General features: G+C 33.4%; 1 protein-coding gene across 1 annotated transcript in view; it reads left to right on the plus strand.

Annotated features, from left to right (window-relative positions):
* The first annotated feature begins 228 nt into the window (after positions 1-228).
* LOC150105877 (uncharacterized) overlaps positions 229-19,097 on the plus strand; it is a 49,525-nt gene continuing 30,656 nt past the window's right edge. The window contains exons 1-4 of the mRNA XM_090393646.1: positions 229-347; positions 6,931-7,046; positions 9,818-9,916; positions 10,256-10,361. Of these exons, the coding sequence (XP_090249772.1) occupies positions 10,286-10,361 (76 nt within the window). The 5' untranslated portion in view covers positions 229-347; positions 6,931-7,046; positions 9,818-9,916; positions 10,256-10,285. The remainder of the gene's footprint in view (positions 348-6,930; positions 7,047-9,817; positions 9,917-10,255; positions 10,362-19,097) is intronic.

The following is a 19,097-nucleotide window of genomic DNA, read 5'->3' on the forward strand; positions in this document are numbered from 1 at the left end:
GATGAGACCTCAATAAACGTTTTGTTGCCGTTCTCCTGACTCGGAATGATATTACAAAATACAGTATATTTAGTTTTATCCGGAACTGATAAAGTGAGTGATTACCGAATTTTAGTAACAGATAACATTTATCCATTTTTGATTTTAAGTAAAATAATTTCAAAAATTTCTTGTAGATAATTTTATAGCTTATTAATAAGTTTGGTCTTTCTGTGTATTTTCTTTCAGTTCCCACACCCGTCCATTTTTCCTACGTACGATGATGTAAAAGAGCTCGGACCACGCTTTGATGCTAAATCTGTTTGGCTGAAATTTGATGAGAAAAATGTAGCAGAAACCAATATAAGGTAAACCTGTGTATATATATCTTCTGAGAAGAATGTATTCTTGAAAATAATAACTTATAATATTCATACAATTCCTCATAAAGTATCCTCAAGGAAGGAAAAGGATGCACTGATAGTAGTAGGACATAAAATATTTCGTTATTGATAACTTCCTATCGACAATTTTCTTCTCAACTACATAATTACTTTAGTACTTAGCTCTTGCATGATTTCAATATTTGTATTCTTTATAAGTAAGAATTTCTTCGTGAATCCTGACTTATCTTTAAATGCTTCACCAAGAGTAGTTTTCAAAGAGAATAGCAAAAGTAGTTTAGATAAAAAATAATTTTAAAAAAAATAGAAAATTATATAATCGATAATTCGCTAATAGGGAAAGACACAGAATCAGTCTAGAAAGAAAATAGAGAGAAACATTGATACAAGCTATAAAGAAAACAGAGAAACACTACTATAGATAAAAACATTAATATAGAAAGAAAACAATGCCCACTCAAAGCCAATTAAGAACATCCTGTCTGTTTCTTCTCTGAATTTCTTATTTGGTGTCGTTTTTTGTATTTTTCTAGTCTTCCTGTTTAGTTATTCTTCTCTCTGCTTATAGTTGTAATATAAAGATCGTTTGTAAACTTTGATAAATTCCTGTTCATTTTAATAACTAAATATATATCATGCAATTCCATCATCTCTTTATAACCCTCTTGTATATCATATGGGATTTTAGGTCTAATATGATCTGTCCATAATATAGTGAAATTTGGTTTTTATAACATGTACTTTTTAGCATGCTGTATAGCAATGTGTTTATATTTATTTTATTGATCACTTACGTTCATGATTATAGAATGGATATTTTGCGCTTTTTCTCAAAAACGTAATTCCAACTCCTCTTAATCTTAATGATTCTGTACAGTACCTCTTAGAATGCTTTTTTTACCTCATCAAATGTTTCTTCATTTTTCGAAATCAATAAATGAAATATATGTTTCCAGATTTTACTCCATTCCTTCTATGATTATTTTTGGCGTTTTGATTCATAGGGAAAAACCAGCCTAAGAAAGCCCGTTCGAAGTTCAATCCCGTTTGCCGAGTAGTTAAGTTTCTAAGCGTTTCTTCGACTCACTTCGCACTTTATTCAACCTTAAGGTGGGATTTTTTTCCCTTTTATTGTTTCTTACAAAAACATTGGTTTCATCCTGTAAACTCGAAATAATCGACGATTTAACTCAAACAGTTTCAGTATACTTTATGATGGGTTAGCATTATTACAAAGGAGATGATGATAGTTTTCTGTCGTAATGTCCTTTCTTTGTGCCAATTAAAGTCATGATCGTGATAGGTCAGTATTTATGTATAAGTAGGTTCCTGATGAAAAGTGTAAATTTTCCTATCACAAATGAAGAAAATCGACTATAGAATTCATACCATTTTAAACATTAATATATAGTTTTAGAATTAGGAACACAAGATGACGACAGTTGTCTGCCATTCTATCTTCTCTGAAGGCAAATTAAACTTGTGGTCAGTCAGATAAATGATACCCTCATTACTGTGGGAGAAGTCGAGATTTCACTACCTCAGTTTAGAAAACATGGGAAGGAGTACGTATCCCTGCCTACTCCTTTTCAGGAACAGATAAGGCGTCATTAAATTTATTTATTAAAATCTCTGTTTCGTTGTAGTTTTCCATTTTCGGACTTCTCTCTTACATGTGACTCTTATTCGTTTGACGTCTTCCTCCTGTAATATTTTCACGCCTAAACATTTACATTATAACTGTTATTATTTTAATTATTTCGGTATTTTCATCATTCCACAATCACACCAAAGTGCACGACTTTACTGACGCTGAACTGACGTACATTATCCCATGCGACAATTCCAGCCAATTCAAATCATTCTGTCAGTACTAAACATATTCATCAGCATTCCTGATTACTCTACTAATCTTCGCGTCATCAGCAAATAGCTATATATCGCCTGTCAAACCCTTCTCAATATCATTAATGTACACATAGAATAACAGTGGACTAAGGGCTAATCCTTGTGGTGAACACTTGTTACTTTAAATCTTGCACATTCACATCCCACGTATACCACTTTTGATATTTTTCACACAGCTGTCCTTTATTCACGCTAATATTGTTCTGAATTGCTGTGTTCTGTCAAAAGCCATATCAAACTCCAAATTATCATGGTGTATCCATTCTCCTTATCTAACTCAGTAGTAACATTAATATAGAATGGGAGCAAGTTGCTCAAACATGGCCTTCCTTGAGTAAACCCATGGTGTTCATTTCAATGTAGAGATTCACTACCAGAGATTAACCCATTTCTGAAGGCGACATTTCATCAATTTTTCCAAAATCTTCAACACGCCTCCTGAGATAATAATTAGTCGGTAGTTGGTCATGTTGGAATGGAATTTTGCAAGGTAATTACCACACATTCTTTCCGTTCCTGTTCTGAGTTCCGAGATGCATAGTATATATAGCTTGGCCAAAAAGAAGGCAGTTCAGCTGAATACTTTTGATGGGATATTAGCTCGAGTGCTAATATCCCATCAGTTGCTATTGAGGAATTGTTATTGAGTTTGTGCAACAGCTCTTCCACTTCCTCCTCATACACCTCAGTTTCTTCATTCAGTGAAGAATTTGTAGTGAACTCAATATTTCATATATCAGATTTTAGCAAAATGGGCAGTCATTAGTTGAACATTCTCTTCTGCCTCTGTCTTCACCCTCATACCATATGCATTTATAACAGTTATTCTTTCATATTCAGTCTTTCTTTACTTGCAACATATCGATACAATTCTTGTGGGTTGTGTCTAGCTTGCAGACCCAGTTTCTTTTCATACTCAGACTTTGCTTTGCGTACAACAGTTGTGAATATTCTTGACTGCTGCTTATAATTTTCATAACGGATACCATCTTTATGCATATTATATTCCTTTGAAATGATCATCTTCTTACATATCTCTTGCTTTATAAGATTAAACATTCGTATCTCTCATACCCTGTTTATTCTACGAACTCCCGTACTCATTCCAATATTGCATTGTTTAAGTATACTTTAAATGCTTCGCATGCATTGTCGATATTCTTCCTATCCAGCAACCAATACATTTCATTGAATTGAATTCAAAGTATACTAAATTCAGTAAACTCCTCAGTTTGTAATAATTTCCTGCATTGTAGTTCAGTATGTAACCTTTCTGAATGGAACATTCATATATAACATTTATATAAGAGAAATAAATATATGCATTTCTGTTGTTATATTACTATATATTTCCTTTCCATTTTCGACCGGTCTATTAGTACCGGATAGGTTTAACTGAAAGCTGACACTATAATCAGATCTAACACTCTTCGACCTCAAGTTCCTTCTGTCACATGGTGCTTGTGGAAGTTGTCTCGCTACAGCTCAATAAATTCATTGTCGTTTTTGGCATGAGAATGTACTACTAGCCATATTGATTGGATAGCAGTAAAACTTGCGCCCATATTCTCTATTTGGTGATGCATGTCTTCACCACTACCATCCGATCCGCCACGTTTATATCAAGGCCTCACTATGTAATTGATCTTGTATTTGATTCCACCACACTCCACATGGCTTCAAATTCACAACAACATAAAATGCTCTTACTAAAACTACAATCAGAGTTTTCAACACTTCCTCGATTCAAGTCATCCCATACCATTAGCAACACTTCCCTTCCTCTCCTATTCTATCTATTCTTCCTAAAAATACTGTACCCTTTACATTTTCACACCGGTTATTAAGTCTGAATCTAATATCCAGGTCTCACCAATTGAGGTCCCAACATATTGTTCAAGGCATCAATCTCTACCCGTTTTTTCCGATACTGCTAGCCTACGTGTACCAAAATAACAAGCAGCCTTCATTTTCATTTTTATACTGTTGTCTGTAGCCTTCACACAGGTCGACGTTGCAGTCGTTTTTTCTTCATATTCGACAATTTTCTTCTCATCTACATAATTACTTTATTACTTCGTTCTTGCATGATTTCAGTATTTGTATCATGTACTGTATAAGGAAGAGTTTCTTCTTGAATGCTCACTTATCTTTAAATGCTTCACTGAGGATAGTTTTTCTTCTCTAGTGCCTTATATATGCAGGCATTTTTATACACATTCAATGGATCCAAACGGGATGAACAGAAAATCGAACTCGTTCTCTCTTCATAATTATTTTCATAATAATGACCATACCTTTCATATTTACATAACATCTTCATTATCACATTTATATAAGAGAAATAAATATATGCATTTCAGTTGTTATATTACTATATATTTCCTTTCCATTTTTGAGCGGTCTATTACGTTGTACTCTTTTATATAACAGTTTGGTCCATATTTATAGGAGATTCTTCGATTATATTGCTTCTCATTGTGTCGTTTTTCGTTGCCGTTTTTACAATCTCAACAAAGTGCTAACCCCCACTATCTTTCCAAGTTTTGATTTAAGCTTTTAACTATGATTTCCCGGTCATGTTTGTTGAGAAATCTTTATTTACCTTCATCAGTCTCTTTGTACCCAAACACTGCTTTGTGACGTTATTGTTTAATATCCTAAAATTTCTATATCCTATCTATGAAGTTTTCTGGCAATTTATGGGATATATTCTCTTTTCTGCTTTGGAGGTGATTTAAAGAATCGATTTCCAAACAGATAAAAATGTTCTTCCTTGATTGACTACGTTTTTAAATGAGATATATCGTTTGTCCTTGATTTCCAAGTAATGAACTTGATGGGATCGTTTCTTCTGGATTTTCTTTTTACCATCAAGTGACAGGTAAGCTATTTTATATTCCTTTATATTACATTCCTTTCTAGAAAGGCTACGATTTTTTTTTCGCAAATGTTTATCAGTAAGTTATACATATTTATTTCGTTAAGTACCCCTTTCAATACTTACTGCTCTCATCTTGATTACTTCTTTTATTATATTTGGAAGTCATTTCCAATATAAGACGTGTCACGCTACAGAATGTCTTCTGTACCTTCTGTACTTTTCAGAAAATATCTCTTTTTCTTCAATATCCTTATCGATTTTAGCTACACAAATTTATACGGTGATTAATTTAATGCATCTCGAGTATTAGCTTCTTATTATAATTCGACCATTTATGGACTTCCAGTTTATCAAGCTTTGATTTGTCTCTTCAATAAATATAAGAGCAATTCCTCTTTCTTGTGTTTTATAAGATTTTGAAGACGGTGTCTGATATCTATCTACAAGCCCACCCTTTTCCAAAGCTTGTCTACCTTGTTTCACTTACTCTTAAAATATCTATTTCGTGTCGTCTCCTTTCCGTAATAATCTGTCGTGTCTTGCATGATTAGGAAATACTGCTGTTCCTCAATGTTGTAAAGATGTTGAATGTGTCCTTTATGCTTAGGTGAATGTAGTGAATTATTTAATTTCAAGGATCCTTTCAAGGGAGAATTTTCCTGTATTTTAATCTTCGCATTATCCTCTTCCCATTTCCGTCCATAATCAGAAAATAAATTAATATAAAATTGATATTCCACTTCTTCCTTTTAAGGTGACTTGATAAAGTTATGCATATGTATGTTGTGGAAGAATTGTTTTTTAAAATTAACTTTCTGATATAATTAATTTCACACCATTTTTGCTGAGTACATAATTCGCATACTGCAATTTTGGTTTAAGTTTTGGTTTTCCAATTTTTGTACTTAAATTTTCTGCTGCTATCACGTGATCATTTTTCTCTCTCTTGTTATATATTGTTTACTATTTTCATACACTCAATCATGCACGCACACACACACACACACACACACACACACACACACACACACACACACACACACACACACACACACACACATTACGACTCCTAATCACATGAATAATTTGGAGAATTGCAATTAGATTTAAAACTATGAAAATGGATAAGTGGTTGGCTGACATATATATACCCTATAATATAAAATGATAAGCTTTTTTGTAACGTTTTTGTGTCACGATTTTTGTTAAGTTATTTGAAAGGCCCCCCTTTCGAGTTTTCAAAATTCGAGCCATCAGAATTCAAGGAGAACCGGTCTACCAGTGCAGAACTCGGGGGGGAGCCAGCGGGGGAGGAAGGGTTGGGCGCCCTAGGCGTCAGGGGGGAGCGGTGCCCTCTAGTATATATATATATATATATATATGAATGTACGAAATTTAAAGTACTCGGTGGTGTACCACATGGATCAGTTCTTAATCACCGCTGTTTTTCTATCTCTAAATTAATGACTGGAAAGGACCTAACAGCAGATATTCAGCTGTTCCCTGATAGTGCAAAAGAATCATTTGAACAGGCTATAGATGTAGGAAAATGATGATGATGCTGATGATGGCTGTTAATTCTATGTTCGTAAGTGTAAAGTAATTCATTCCATTCAAATTGATGTTGTTTGGCTAGAACGTAGTTGATTATGCCGTATATTCCGACTGAAAAAAGACAACTACATTGACTTTGATTGTATTTTCTTTTTTGTTTTCTTTTGTGAGACTCATTAATCTAGCTTCTTTCCTTTTTAGCAAATTCATTACAGAAAGTGTTTTGCCTCTTGGTGGTTTTCCCTTAAAGTGCATCACTTTATTTTCTGGTCGTAATATATCACAAGAAGAAATGATTCGCATTCAACTTAAACGAGGTAAAATTATTTTAATTTATATTATAACTGTAATGCATATTCATAGAAATTAATGGATAACTGTTAAGAGAATAAATTTAACTGTTTAGAATACGATGAAGGTTATAATATGGCTACTGAACTATAAGATTTTATATTCTCCTTAGCCGAGAACTACTATTAACCAACATCCAGGAAAAAAAAAAATGAAATTCTTAAACCTCTCTAGAAATATGACTGCATATTGGTTTGAATTTTGAAAGGCTGAAGTTGGTTGACCGTCCCTCAGCTTAGGTCTCCTTTTTGTTAAAAATTACCAATATTCATTTGGCTGAACACGATTATAATCATTTGCAGTTTATATTTAAACCAGGAAAAGCGATATTCACTATAAACACTACGTCTTCAGAGTAAACAATATTCTACTGATATCGCGTTGTCCATACATTCCGGAAGAAAACAAAAAAACTTTTAGAAGGGTTTCTCAATTGCAGCTAAATTACCCAGTCTCTTAAGGAGATGGAAATGTTTTACCGTCCTGGAGATTTTAATACAAAAAAAGGCAATGGAACAGACACACACAAGCTTTAAAAAGACCTGATACAACACCGGTATTATAACATTAGTTAGTACTTTCGTAATTAATTCTCAAACAGCAACATTCATTTTTTAAAAAATGGTCGTGCGTGTTATGATAATTCCATACCCCAGGTTTTCAATGGTCTTATGTTCTAATCTTGCGAGGACTGTATCATGTACAGGATGTTTCCTATTAAATGATCCCTATTCACAGTAATCCATAAAGAGAACCAGTAGACCCTCAACCTTTGCGAATGCAGTAAACAAATTATGGGGGAAGACATTTAAAGAATTAAAAATTCGTTCAGAAAAGACCAATCGGGAAATATGGCATTGTGAGCGAGAATGGGATAGTGAATTTTGCACATGAATTGAGTCTTAAGTTATGTTTAAACAAAGGAGTGAGACTAACTCTACACAGTCATTTAAATCGTGCAATGGGTCTCACTTTGTCCGAATGGGGGGGGGGGGGATGTTGTAGCAGCGTTTCTCGAGTGTAGAATTCTAAAATATTGCGAAAAGGTCCAATGACAGCAAACGAAGTGAGACGAATGAGTCGGTGATTTGAAGAGATAAGCAGTTTCACAATTCATCTAGGAATCGCTGGTAAATCAGGAATTTCACAAATAACAGATTGGTATGCAACTGCAGTTGTTCAACAGTCAAATGAAAATTTTGTAGGTTCATGCAGTGAACCTTCCGTAGTGAGGCAATTGGATTTGCTTTACACAACGAACAAGAAAACTTTGCAAATGTTGCCTGTGGCTGAGTTTAACGGGTATTATTGTAACGCTTCATGCAAAGTTCTCTTGTTCGTTGTTTATAGCAAATCCAATTTTCTCAATGCAAGATGTAACGTCCGATATACCTTCTTGCAAGCATACGTGGACGAGAATTGTCAATGGAACATCCTATGCAGTGAGGAAGAGCGTTTTTCACGTTTGATGAACAGTGAACATTCAAAGTCCGCATCTGGACTATAGCTAATCATCGTGCATTTCACCAAGTTCTCTTATATTCGCTAAAAGGTCACCCTATGGGTAGGATCTACGGATATATTTCTTATTGGAGAGTTTTTCTTCGAAGAAATCCATCGAACCGAACATGTGACCTGTACAGTCACGGCTGCGTGTTATCGAGATATATAGAATAGTTCGTAATCCGGCAACTGCAGCTAAGAGTTTGTTTTTTCATTAACACAATAGTGTTGATGAAAGACGGAGAACACCCACATTTCTCAGAAGACAGAGTAATCAATCGCTCGTTTTTCATGAAGGGGGCCAGAGTGCCATTGTGAAAACCTCGGGTACTGGTTCGCTATATAGATTGCATTGAACACAGTTACTTTTATTTGAATCTCCTGCATGTTGAATCGGTACATTATTGGGATGACTGCTTGGTGTATGCACAACAGTACATCCATTGATACTGGAGTTATGAAGTTCATGTGTACTGTTCAGGCAAAAATATGTACAGCTGAGACACCCCGTACTCTTTGTTTGAAAGAATCTGTTCATATACTGATGACGATGGAGTTGACAGCTGATGTAATAATTTTAAAAATCCCTTTCCTAGGTTACGTAACCTTCTTTGTTTTTTTTTGGTTTCGATTCTTTTCGCTATCACCTTTATATGTTTAATGATGAGAGCTAAGATAATTTGGTGATGCTGTAATGGTGCTACTAAGGAGCTGATTGAGGACTTATACGAAAAACCAAGATAATACTTCTCTGCAAATCTGTTACTAAAATTACATTCCATTTCTAGAATGTGAACAACGCACTCATATGACTGATATGACTGATAGCTCTTGTCCCCAGAACTTGTTGGTCCCTTGTTGTAAACACCTCGTGCATCTATACATGCGAAATCTATAAATACTCAATGAGTTTAAGGTTTAGCTAATCAGAATTTGTTTATATCTCTATTTCAGAATATCAGCCAGTTCTCCATATTAATATATCTCAGTTATCACAAGAGTACTCCTTCATAACGAAAGTAGGAATTATGGTACAGTTTCATTCACCGTATTCCTTGTATAATGCACATCAAAAACCAATATTTCTTCCTACTGACGTTTGGACAAATTTCAGGGTTATAAGAGTGAGTTTACATGTAATTTTTGCATTGTTTTCCAACACTAATTTTAGTTGCTTTTTAAGGAAATAAATATATAAATAAGAAAGTGTAACAATAGTGTAATACTTTTACAGGAAACGAGCAAACTTCTTCCATACCCATATGAAACCAATTGTACTGATTATTTGAGTCTAAGGAAGTTCAGCGGTGAATTTGAGCCTTTAACTTATGAGGTAATCAGGATGTAAATATTTCACTTTTAAATAACTTTCTTAATTCAAGCTGCACTTAGTGCTAAAATATTGTTCCTTGGACTTCGATATTTATTTATCGTAAATTTAGATTAAATATTTGGATTAGCAATCAATGATCATCTTCCACAGCAGTGGATTATGAAATTAGATAATCCGTGCGATAAAAATAAATAAATAAATCATCCGAAATTGATATAATTCTGTAAGGTCTGAAATTTCACCCTTCGAGGACACCTAACATAAAATTACAAACGCATTTAATTAATCATTTATTACTTAAATTGTTAAGCACACGATTTGTTTCATTTGATGTTCCAGGAATGCCACGTCGCATGTTTAGCTGAGAAGATGCTCGCTGATTCCCAAAGCTGCAAGTTGCTATATTTATACAGGCCGTACACTAGCAGACGTAGAAAAGGAAATTGTAAGTTACACTTTCAAGCAGTTTGAATCGAAATATAACTCAGTTTTTAAGTATAATTTGAGGATCCCATATAATATTAGGCATGAAAATGCAAAATATTATATGTGATTTTCTGCAAAGCAATAAAAATTAAATCCGGTTTTCTTTGTAAAATTTCCAGATCAATTAATTTATATTTTTAGAAACGTAAAACAAGTAATGAATAATTCTATTAAAATGAATAATGCGCTGGCGAAGAAATTTAACAACCAACTTTTGATGTACAAGAGAAATTATTATTATTATTATTTAAATTACTTTTCTCGAAACTGGTGTCTTTGGCGAATACTTAATAATTAAAATAACTGAGGTAGTGAAATGAAAGCGGAATTGGAATCGAGGATCTGCGCTACGACGAATAAACTGGTGCACAACGGATGTTGTGCAGCTTTTGTTCGTGCTGTAGGATTAGTAAAAATGAGCGAAATTTAAGGGTGTATTTTCTGGTGAAAAGCGCTCGTGCGGAAAATGATAATGCAGAATTGACTGCCTATAACAGAGGTGTTCAACCCGTCGATCGGCGGAGCGATTTTTATTCCTCCTTACTTACAAATTTAATTAAAACTGAAAACATAATGAGAATAGTGAGGGATCTTGCTCCACCTTTGCTTCGAATTGCCTTCGCCGATAGTTTTTCGGCATGAAACTCATAGATCGTAGTTCTCGATCTTGAGTTTCACTTACTGGCTATATAACAACAAAGGATTTTTATCCCCTTAATTTCTATTAAGTTGCCAGAAAACTAGCCGTTTGGCTTTTCATTTTAGTTGTAACATAATATTTTATTTATCATTAATTTGTATTATTTTTAATTTGCTTTAAGTGTATTGCTATTGTTTATTTATTTTTCGTTAAAATTATCAAATCAGTAATTTTCTTATAAGTCCTGGTAAATGAATTAATTTGGATCAGTGGAAGTCAAACAGCGAGCCGAGTGAATACGATTATAAGCAAAGTGTAAAAACTCGATTGTAGCTTAAATATTAAATATTCCAAAGCACATTACATCGATTTTTTACTTAGGATAAGTCCCATGTGAATATTGTAAAAAAAACAACAACTTTGATTTTCTTTTAGTTCGTATTAGATGTTTCTGTACATAACTCTTTTGAGTATATACTGCTTTAATAAGAATATGTTAGAGTGTTAAAACAAATTAAAATAAAGGCAATGTTTTTGTCGCGGAAGCTGTACATGGTGGCGGCATTAGAAAGATTGTTATTGAAACTTGTATGTATGAGAAAGGCTTGCAGGCTCTAAGTGTAAACATCTCCGAAGTTAGTAAGAAAGAGTTCAAACAACTTTCCGATGGCCAGCAACTTACAATCAAAAGAAAGCGGAGGAGAACAAAAGTCGCGCCGAACTTGAAAGTTAAGATGAAAGACTCATACCGATTCTTTTGGGGGGTTGCCAAACTTCAGCGAGCTCTCAGAGGAGGCCTAATAAAAAGGGAATGAAGCAAGGAGAAGGGATCCCTTTTCCAGAATTACTGTCAAAGAGGAGGCCGCCTGGTCCAGAGTCGCCGTCAGAGAGAAACTGCCCGGATCCACGTTGTTTGAGAGAGGGGTTTCCCACTTCCAGAAAGGAGCTTCTCATTTCGAGATGTCGCTAGAGAGAGACTACTTCTAGGCCGCAGACAAGGTTTCAAATTGCCGAAAGGAAGAGTTTCAATTGCCGGAGAAAAGTTTCCAGGCCAGGTTAATGTCAGACATTCACCACTGTGTGTGTTGCGTTTTCATTACAATTTGATGAATCAAACGCCTTCACTGATATTGCTCAGTTAATGGTATTTATTCGCATGGTATTTCAAGATTATTCAAGTAAAGAAGAACTTTTGAAAAATATACCATTATTGGGAAGGACCAGGGGAGAAGACATTTTTTCGGCATTTGATGAATTTGTGAAACAACACAAACTTCCGCTTTTTAAACTTGTTTATTACTACTGATGGTGCTCCTGCAATGATAGGTAATTAATCAGGCTTCATTTCATTATGTAAAAATGATGACAAATATCCAGATTTTTTAACGTACCACTGTATTATTCACCAACAAGTACTGTGTAGTAAAAGATTAAACACAAAAGATGTTTTGGATATCACATTTAAAATTTAAAATTCTGTTCGAGGAAAAGCCCTGCAACGGCGGTTATTTAAATTACAGGCAGATGATGATAGGGAACTTCTTGCTGCGGACATTAGTGTACAATGATGTCCGCAGCAGAAGTCAATTTTTACGAAGATTTCTTGTATTAATTAACTATATAAAATTTTTTCTTGATAAAAAAGGAGATATTTATCCACAATTGAGTGATAAAATCACTTATCATTTTTAGTAGATTTCTGTACGAAATTAAGCAATTTAAATTTAGAGTTAAAAGGTAGAGATAAAAATTTAATTGACATGTTAAGTTCAATAAAAACTTTCCAACAATACTTACTTTTATTAAAGAAAAATATAAATGACCACGAATTTAGATATCTCCCATATTTATTAAAACGTTTTGAACAAAATCAGGAAATGATTCGCTATGATTTAAGAGAATTTATTCGTGAAATAGAATTAGTTGAGGAGGAAATAAATTCAAGATTTAAAGATTTTAATAAAACTGAAATGATTGTATCTTTTATCAATAATCCATTTCAAGAAAACTTGAACATCACAGAAATTTCAAATAAAATTAGTGGGCTGTTTGATATAAACCAAGCTCAAGCTGAAGTAGAACTCGAGATAATAAATATTCAGAATAGTTTACATTTAAAATCAATAAACAATGAAGTCATTTGGAAGTATGCACATGAAAAATTCCCAATATTAACTGATATTACGCGAAAAATTATGTCGTGTTTCGGATCGACATACTAGTCAGAATCCGCTTTTTCAAATATGACCGTCATAAAAAATCAATTAAGAAACAAAATTACAAATGAACATTTGGATGATTGTCTGCGATTGGCCACTTCTTCATATCAACTTGACTATGAAAATATTGCGAGGTCCAAACAATGCCAAATTTCATTATAACTTTTTTTTTTGTTTTTTTTTTAATCAACCAGCATTTCCTGTAACTTGTGGGTTTGTAATCAATCTGTTGTTTTTTCTAACTTTGGTTTTCCAAAATAGAGAAATAAATATTTTATTCCAGTATAGTTTTTTTTTTGTTTTAAAATATTTGCTGTATTAAAATAATTAAAAGTGATAAATAAATTTTTAAATACACAAATAAAGATTTTGGTTGTGAATTTTTTTTAGTTGTTTATTTGTGCGTAATCAGATACCAGGTTGGGGGAACGTGATCTATATAAGAGAGTAGATCGCCGAATAACTTATTATAGAAAAGTAGCTCGCGTAGTGAAAAAGGTTGAACACCACTGGCCTATAAGATAGCAGCTGGAGTGTTGGTGACAAAGAGTTGCCATTTAGCCGATTGTCTTCTCTCATTCGAACAGGAACAAGAATTTTTAAAAAGGTTTTAGGTGCACCACTCAAATGTAAGAACAATATTCTTCCAAACATAGGTGGTATAGTATACAACTATCATCTGGACAGGTGAAAAGTGACTTCTTCAGCGACATTTCATGAAAACTGACAACGGTACGAATGCTGTGTTTCTGCAATGATAAGTGACGAATAATTATACAAAAAGTCAAGACTTTTTGGACACTTAAGATGAGCATTATCAAGGTAAAGGAGAAATAACTAAGATCTTTTTGTGAGAAATAAATAAAATAAAATCAAGCAAAACTGTGTTTGTTTCGGAATCGTTGGAGCCGACCACATTTTATTAGTTAATCGAGGGATGGCATGAAGATCAGCATTTGGGACACTAATTCTAGATGATCTTGAAGTTGCACACTAAATAAGTCAATCTCCTAGATGATCTTTAAGTTTTAGATGTTTAAGTACAGCACAGCTTTTCCTATGAATAAGAAAGAAAAATTATTATCATTAGAAAAACCGTCAATAGGATTACTGCGTGGTCATTTATGTATACAACATCCTGTACTCCATTCATCAACTAATGTAGTTTTAATTATTCAGAATTGACGTTACTTGGCGCCTTATGATCACTCGAATGCCTCACAGGGTTTTCGAAGAGTAACCTTCTGCTATAAGAAATGGTAGCCCTCGACGATGGCATTTCCTCAACAAAAGAGTAGGACAACCATAAATATCAACCCATGGAGAGATTTCAATCTGCAGCCTCTTAGATGAAGACAAGATGAGCTCACCACTCGAACTGACAGACGGCACTCATTTCTCCAACTCCGCTATTTCTAATTCTATCAATTTTCTATGTGGAACGTTCTTCTCCCAAGGACTTTTTGTGCAACTCGCAATCTGTCTTCCTCTTTTTTAGTCGCTGCTCCATGTTTCACTTTCATAGGTAAATGCTGGAAGAATGCGCATATTAAATGCCTATCTTCTGGATCTCCTTGAGTTAGTCCTCTCTCACTACTGAGTTCCTTTTCCTGATGTAGCAATTTTATATTAGCTGTTAGGTTCCAGTATACTAGCTGACACCCTATGATTGTAATTACTAATAATCCAACATGGTTTATAGGAATGGCTTGTTGTTTAACTTGCTTATTTCCAATTAATATAAAAGGTAAAGGATTTCAGGAATTCTACAAACACTTCAGTAACAAGAAGATGATTCGTTTAGTAATAGTATGGTTATGATCTATTGTAGAGAATCTCTGATAATCCTGACTTGTTTTCATCGTCGTAAATTTCACTAAAACGTCGAGCGATTAGTCATCTTTTGTAATCCTATTAGAACTTGATAATCCTAGCGAACTATATTTAGAATATTTTGTATCCTCGGGATATTTTTTTCACAAGTAATTCTCCATTCACTTGGAGTGTTAATGCAAGTTGAATCCAGATGGTCTATCCAAGCAACTGAATATCTGTACAGATCATGTTACAGAAGTTTTATTAATAAAATTTATGATAAGGATGATTTGTTTATTTTAAATAATTAGTTTAAAATATTAATTTGTATTCAAATACAATAAATGCACACTGTATTCGTTTTTATTATTATTAATATTTTCCCATTCCAGAGATAATTGACTTTTTCCAGTGATGATAGATTTGAGGGAAAAAAAGGAACCTGTTGCATGGTTGTGTTTTTTCTCGAATCTGGTTTTCTTCTCACAACTCAGAAAAATAATCGGCTGTGGAACTTACCTTCTGATAATACATATAAAATGTGTTCGTATACAATGCAGTGGCGGCGAACCTTTTTATGTGCGCGTGCCAAAAGTTTACAAATTGAGTTGCTGTCGTGCCGGCGCGTGCCAAAAATTTACAAATCAAGTTGTTGATGTGCCGGGCTGTTTTTAGTAGGAGAAAATTAATATAAAATTAATTAATTTATAATATTATATAATATTTTATAAATAACATTTTATTTTATTTATAATATTTATTTATAAATTTATATTATTCAGCGTAAAATTGATTATTTTATCATTAAATTCATTTTAATGATATTAGTTTGTAAAAAAAAAAACAGAAAGAAAATGGTATTGAGAAAAATATTTATGCATTGTAACTCACCATAGAAGGCAGCTGAGCAGGGGAAGCCGCAGAAGGATGTCAACCTGTCAGCGAAATGCTTACCGTATTTACTCGAATGTAACATGTCCTCGCTAACTCGCACTCCTGATTTTACTTTACGAAAAAAGACATCAAAATGTTTTGCATATTACCTCGCGCACGAAAAATGTTTAAACATGTTCACATCGAGACCACAGTAACTCGCTCCCCGCGGTAACAACATGCCCTCCCGAACAGCCATTATACTGCAGATGTAAGAAAAACAAGTGACTTTATTGTATCCCTGAATAAGGTTCAGAGGCTTTTGCAGTCTGTGTAATATATTTCTCAACAAATAGTGTGATTCATTAGTTAGCGCCGTTTTTATTCCAGCTGTCTCTAATTGCACTGTTATTGTCCCCTCCCACAGAAACTATGCTGTATAGACTCAAGCAAACCATATATTGCAATTAGACACAATATCTAACTAAAATCTATTGTCCAATTTTTCAATTACATAAAATAAGTGTTTGTTTTATTGCATTTGAAATTCTCGATGTCATTATGACAGATCACAAAGGCTAACTTCAAATAAAATTCTACCACGAATTGAAACATGCCATATAAGTACGGTGACCATGCGTACTTTATTTAAAAAGACAGTCCTTTATTTCACTGCTCTGTCCTTTAGAGTTTTTTCCCCTAAAATGGCCATTTTGTCCTTTATTTTGTGAATTGAAATAATAAATTGAATATTGATGCCAACATATTTAAAGATGCAATTCATAAATTTTACCAAACCTGCATCGATTATTTAAATAACTGGGACAGCTGATTCGTAGAAATGGAGTATTTGAATGGGTCCTACTATGAGAAATCCCTCTGCTGGTAAAGATCGAGGAAAATGGTTTGTTCACTTCCAGTCACTGAAACTTAAATATAAATGACTGCGAACTATTTCATGAAGTTTCGTGTATTAAAAGTTATGTCACCAGTGAAAAGATCAAAGAATGACAACAAAATTACCAGTCCTGCCAACTTGGGCTGAAAATTTTAACTATTTCGCAGATAAACATGTATCTTTTAAAAACATTTTTAAACTCTTTGAATTTTGCTTATATCTCCATGGATCTAATGTCCCCACTGAACGAGTATTTTCATTAGTGAATAATATGTGAACCAGTGGAAAAAAAAAACACTTAAAAATCGAAACATTGAAAGCCTGCATTTATACCAAATGGAACTTTGACATGAATTGTATACAGTTTTATGAATTTTCAAAACACAGACCTGATTTATTAAAAAAAAAGTTCATTCTTGTGAAAAGTATCAAAATTAAATTTTTTAAAGTAATAATATGATTATTTAAAATGCTATATATATGCTCATATTTTACAACAAAAGTTATATAAAGTTTTTTTCAATAAAAGTTTTACTTTTATTGAAACAAATAAATGCAACCTGTTTATTATCATTATTTATTATGAAACAATTTCTGATGTATCCTTTATTTTCTCCAAAAAAAATATGGTCACTATGCATATAATGCGTGTGTGAGTTCTCCTGCCAGCTCAAAAGCAAACAAGCAGGAATAAAATTCAACCAAGGGTTGAAACTTTGTGTGAGTTGAGCCTGCCGGTAATGAGAAGTTCCATCGGAACGATAAACGACACCCCGTCGTGAATGTGCTAAAACTAAGAAATATATAGTCGAATGTTGTTATGTTATGGTTATGGAATGATGTTATGGAATTCGGTTGAAGAGAATTAGCATTTCAACTTAGCACTTGTTGGTTGCCTTTGTCTTTGGGTCGCGTGATCTTTTGTTAATACCGCACCAATCATATGCACGTCTTCATAGCTGCTCTCTAGTGTAAAACAAAATTAAACTTGTACCTATTGTAATAATTAAAAAAAAGTTGAATTTATAAAGTATAAAACGATATCACCTGTAAATTGTTGACGTGCCAGCAAAATTCTCGGACGTGCCACCTCTGGCACGCGTGCCAGAGGTTCGCCATCTATGAATTATACATGAACGCAGTTGCTGGAATAGAAGAAGAGTGCAGATAGCGGTCTCTTCTGCAAAGTCAGAACCGAGACTAGCGATGTCTTCGATTAATATCTTGGAATGATTTCTTATTTATTAAGAAAACACTTTATAGCTTTATAATATGTACAGAACATGAGCTTGTTCATTTATTTCAGAAATTATTTTTAGTCTTATGACTAAATGACGTCACTATTTCGGGAATATTGTCACATCGGGCGATCACATTCATTTAAACATTAAAAAACGAGCGAAATTGTTACAGTAACATCCATGTCATTGAAATTCATAACCTGTTGAATGCAAACATTATCCGCTAGAATGACAATGCTTTCAGTTGTTTCTAAGCATTCATACACTACAGGATCGTCATAATTTTCCAACAACTCAGATATAAAGACACTATGGTATTCCCCCCCCCGCGCGCCATTAGACTCGAAGAACTGGATTTGAAACTGAAGTTTCAAATTCAGTTTGAATTTTAAACTTCAAATTGAAACTGAAATTTTTAAATGAAAAACGAAAACAACTTTTGAAAACGCTATTTTAAGTGACTGGCATTCTTCTTACATGGTTTTCCTTTAACACCGCAGACTTGTTTTGCTAAACAAACTCTTACTGGTGGCACAACTAGCAAATTCGGAATTTTATTCATTGTCCTTCCTTGAAATATTGTGAAAGTTGAACAAAAAAAATCAATCCAAAATGTGGACTTATTTCTTATCCATAACTATAAGAAAATTGATTCTACCAAATGAAATTTTCGCTTTTCAAAAATAAAAGATATTGCTTTTTGATTCGAGCAGAGGCTTTTCGCATTCAACGAAACAAAAGAACGTTTGTTTTTTTGTGAATATTATTACCAGTAATAACACGAGAATCAGTAATTCTTAGCCATTGCTAATATAATAGTTATTTTTATGTATTGTTTATTGTTTATTTATTTCTATTTTCTGCTTTGATACTTACTATTTTATTTCGTTGACTTTCATTTTATATTCAAATTTTGTATCCATATATATTAGAGATTATGGATAACAAAAAACTATCTTAGTCTATTGATTTCAATATCACGTGAATTGTCCATTTGTGAGCAACATCA

The sequence above is a fragment of the Typopeltis vanoorti genome, chromosome 6 (genome assembly GCF_054136105.1).
Source record: "Typopeltis vanoorti isolate ZY-2024b chromosome 6, IOZ_Tvanoo_1.0, whole genome shotgun sequence".
Classification (NCBI taxonomy): domain Eukaryota; kingdom Metazoa; phylum Arthropoda; class Arachnida; order Uropygi; family Thelyphonidae; genus Typopeltis; species Typopeltis vanoorti.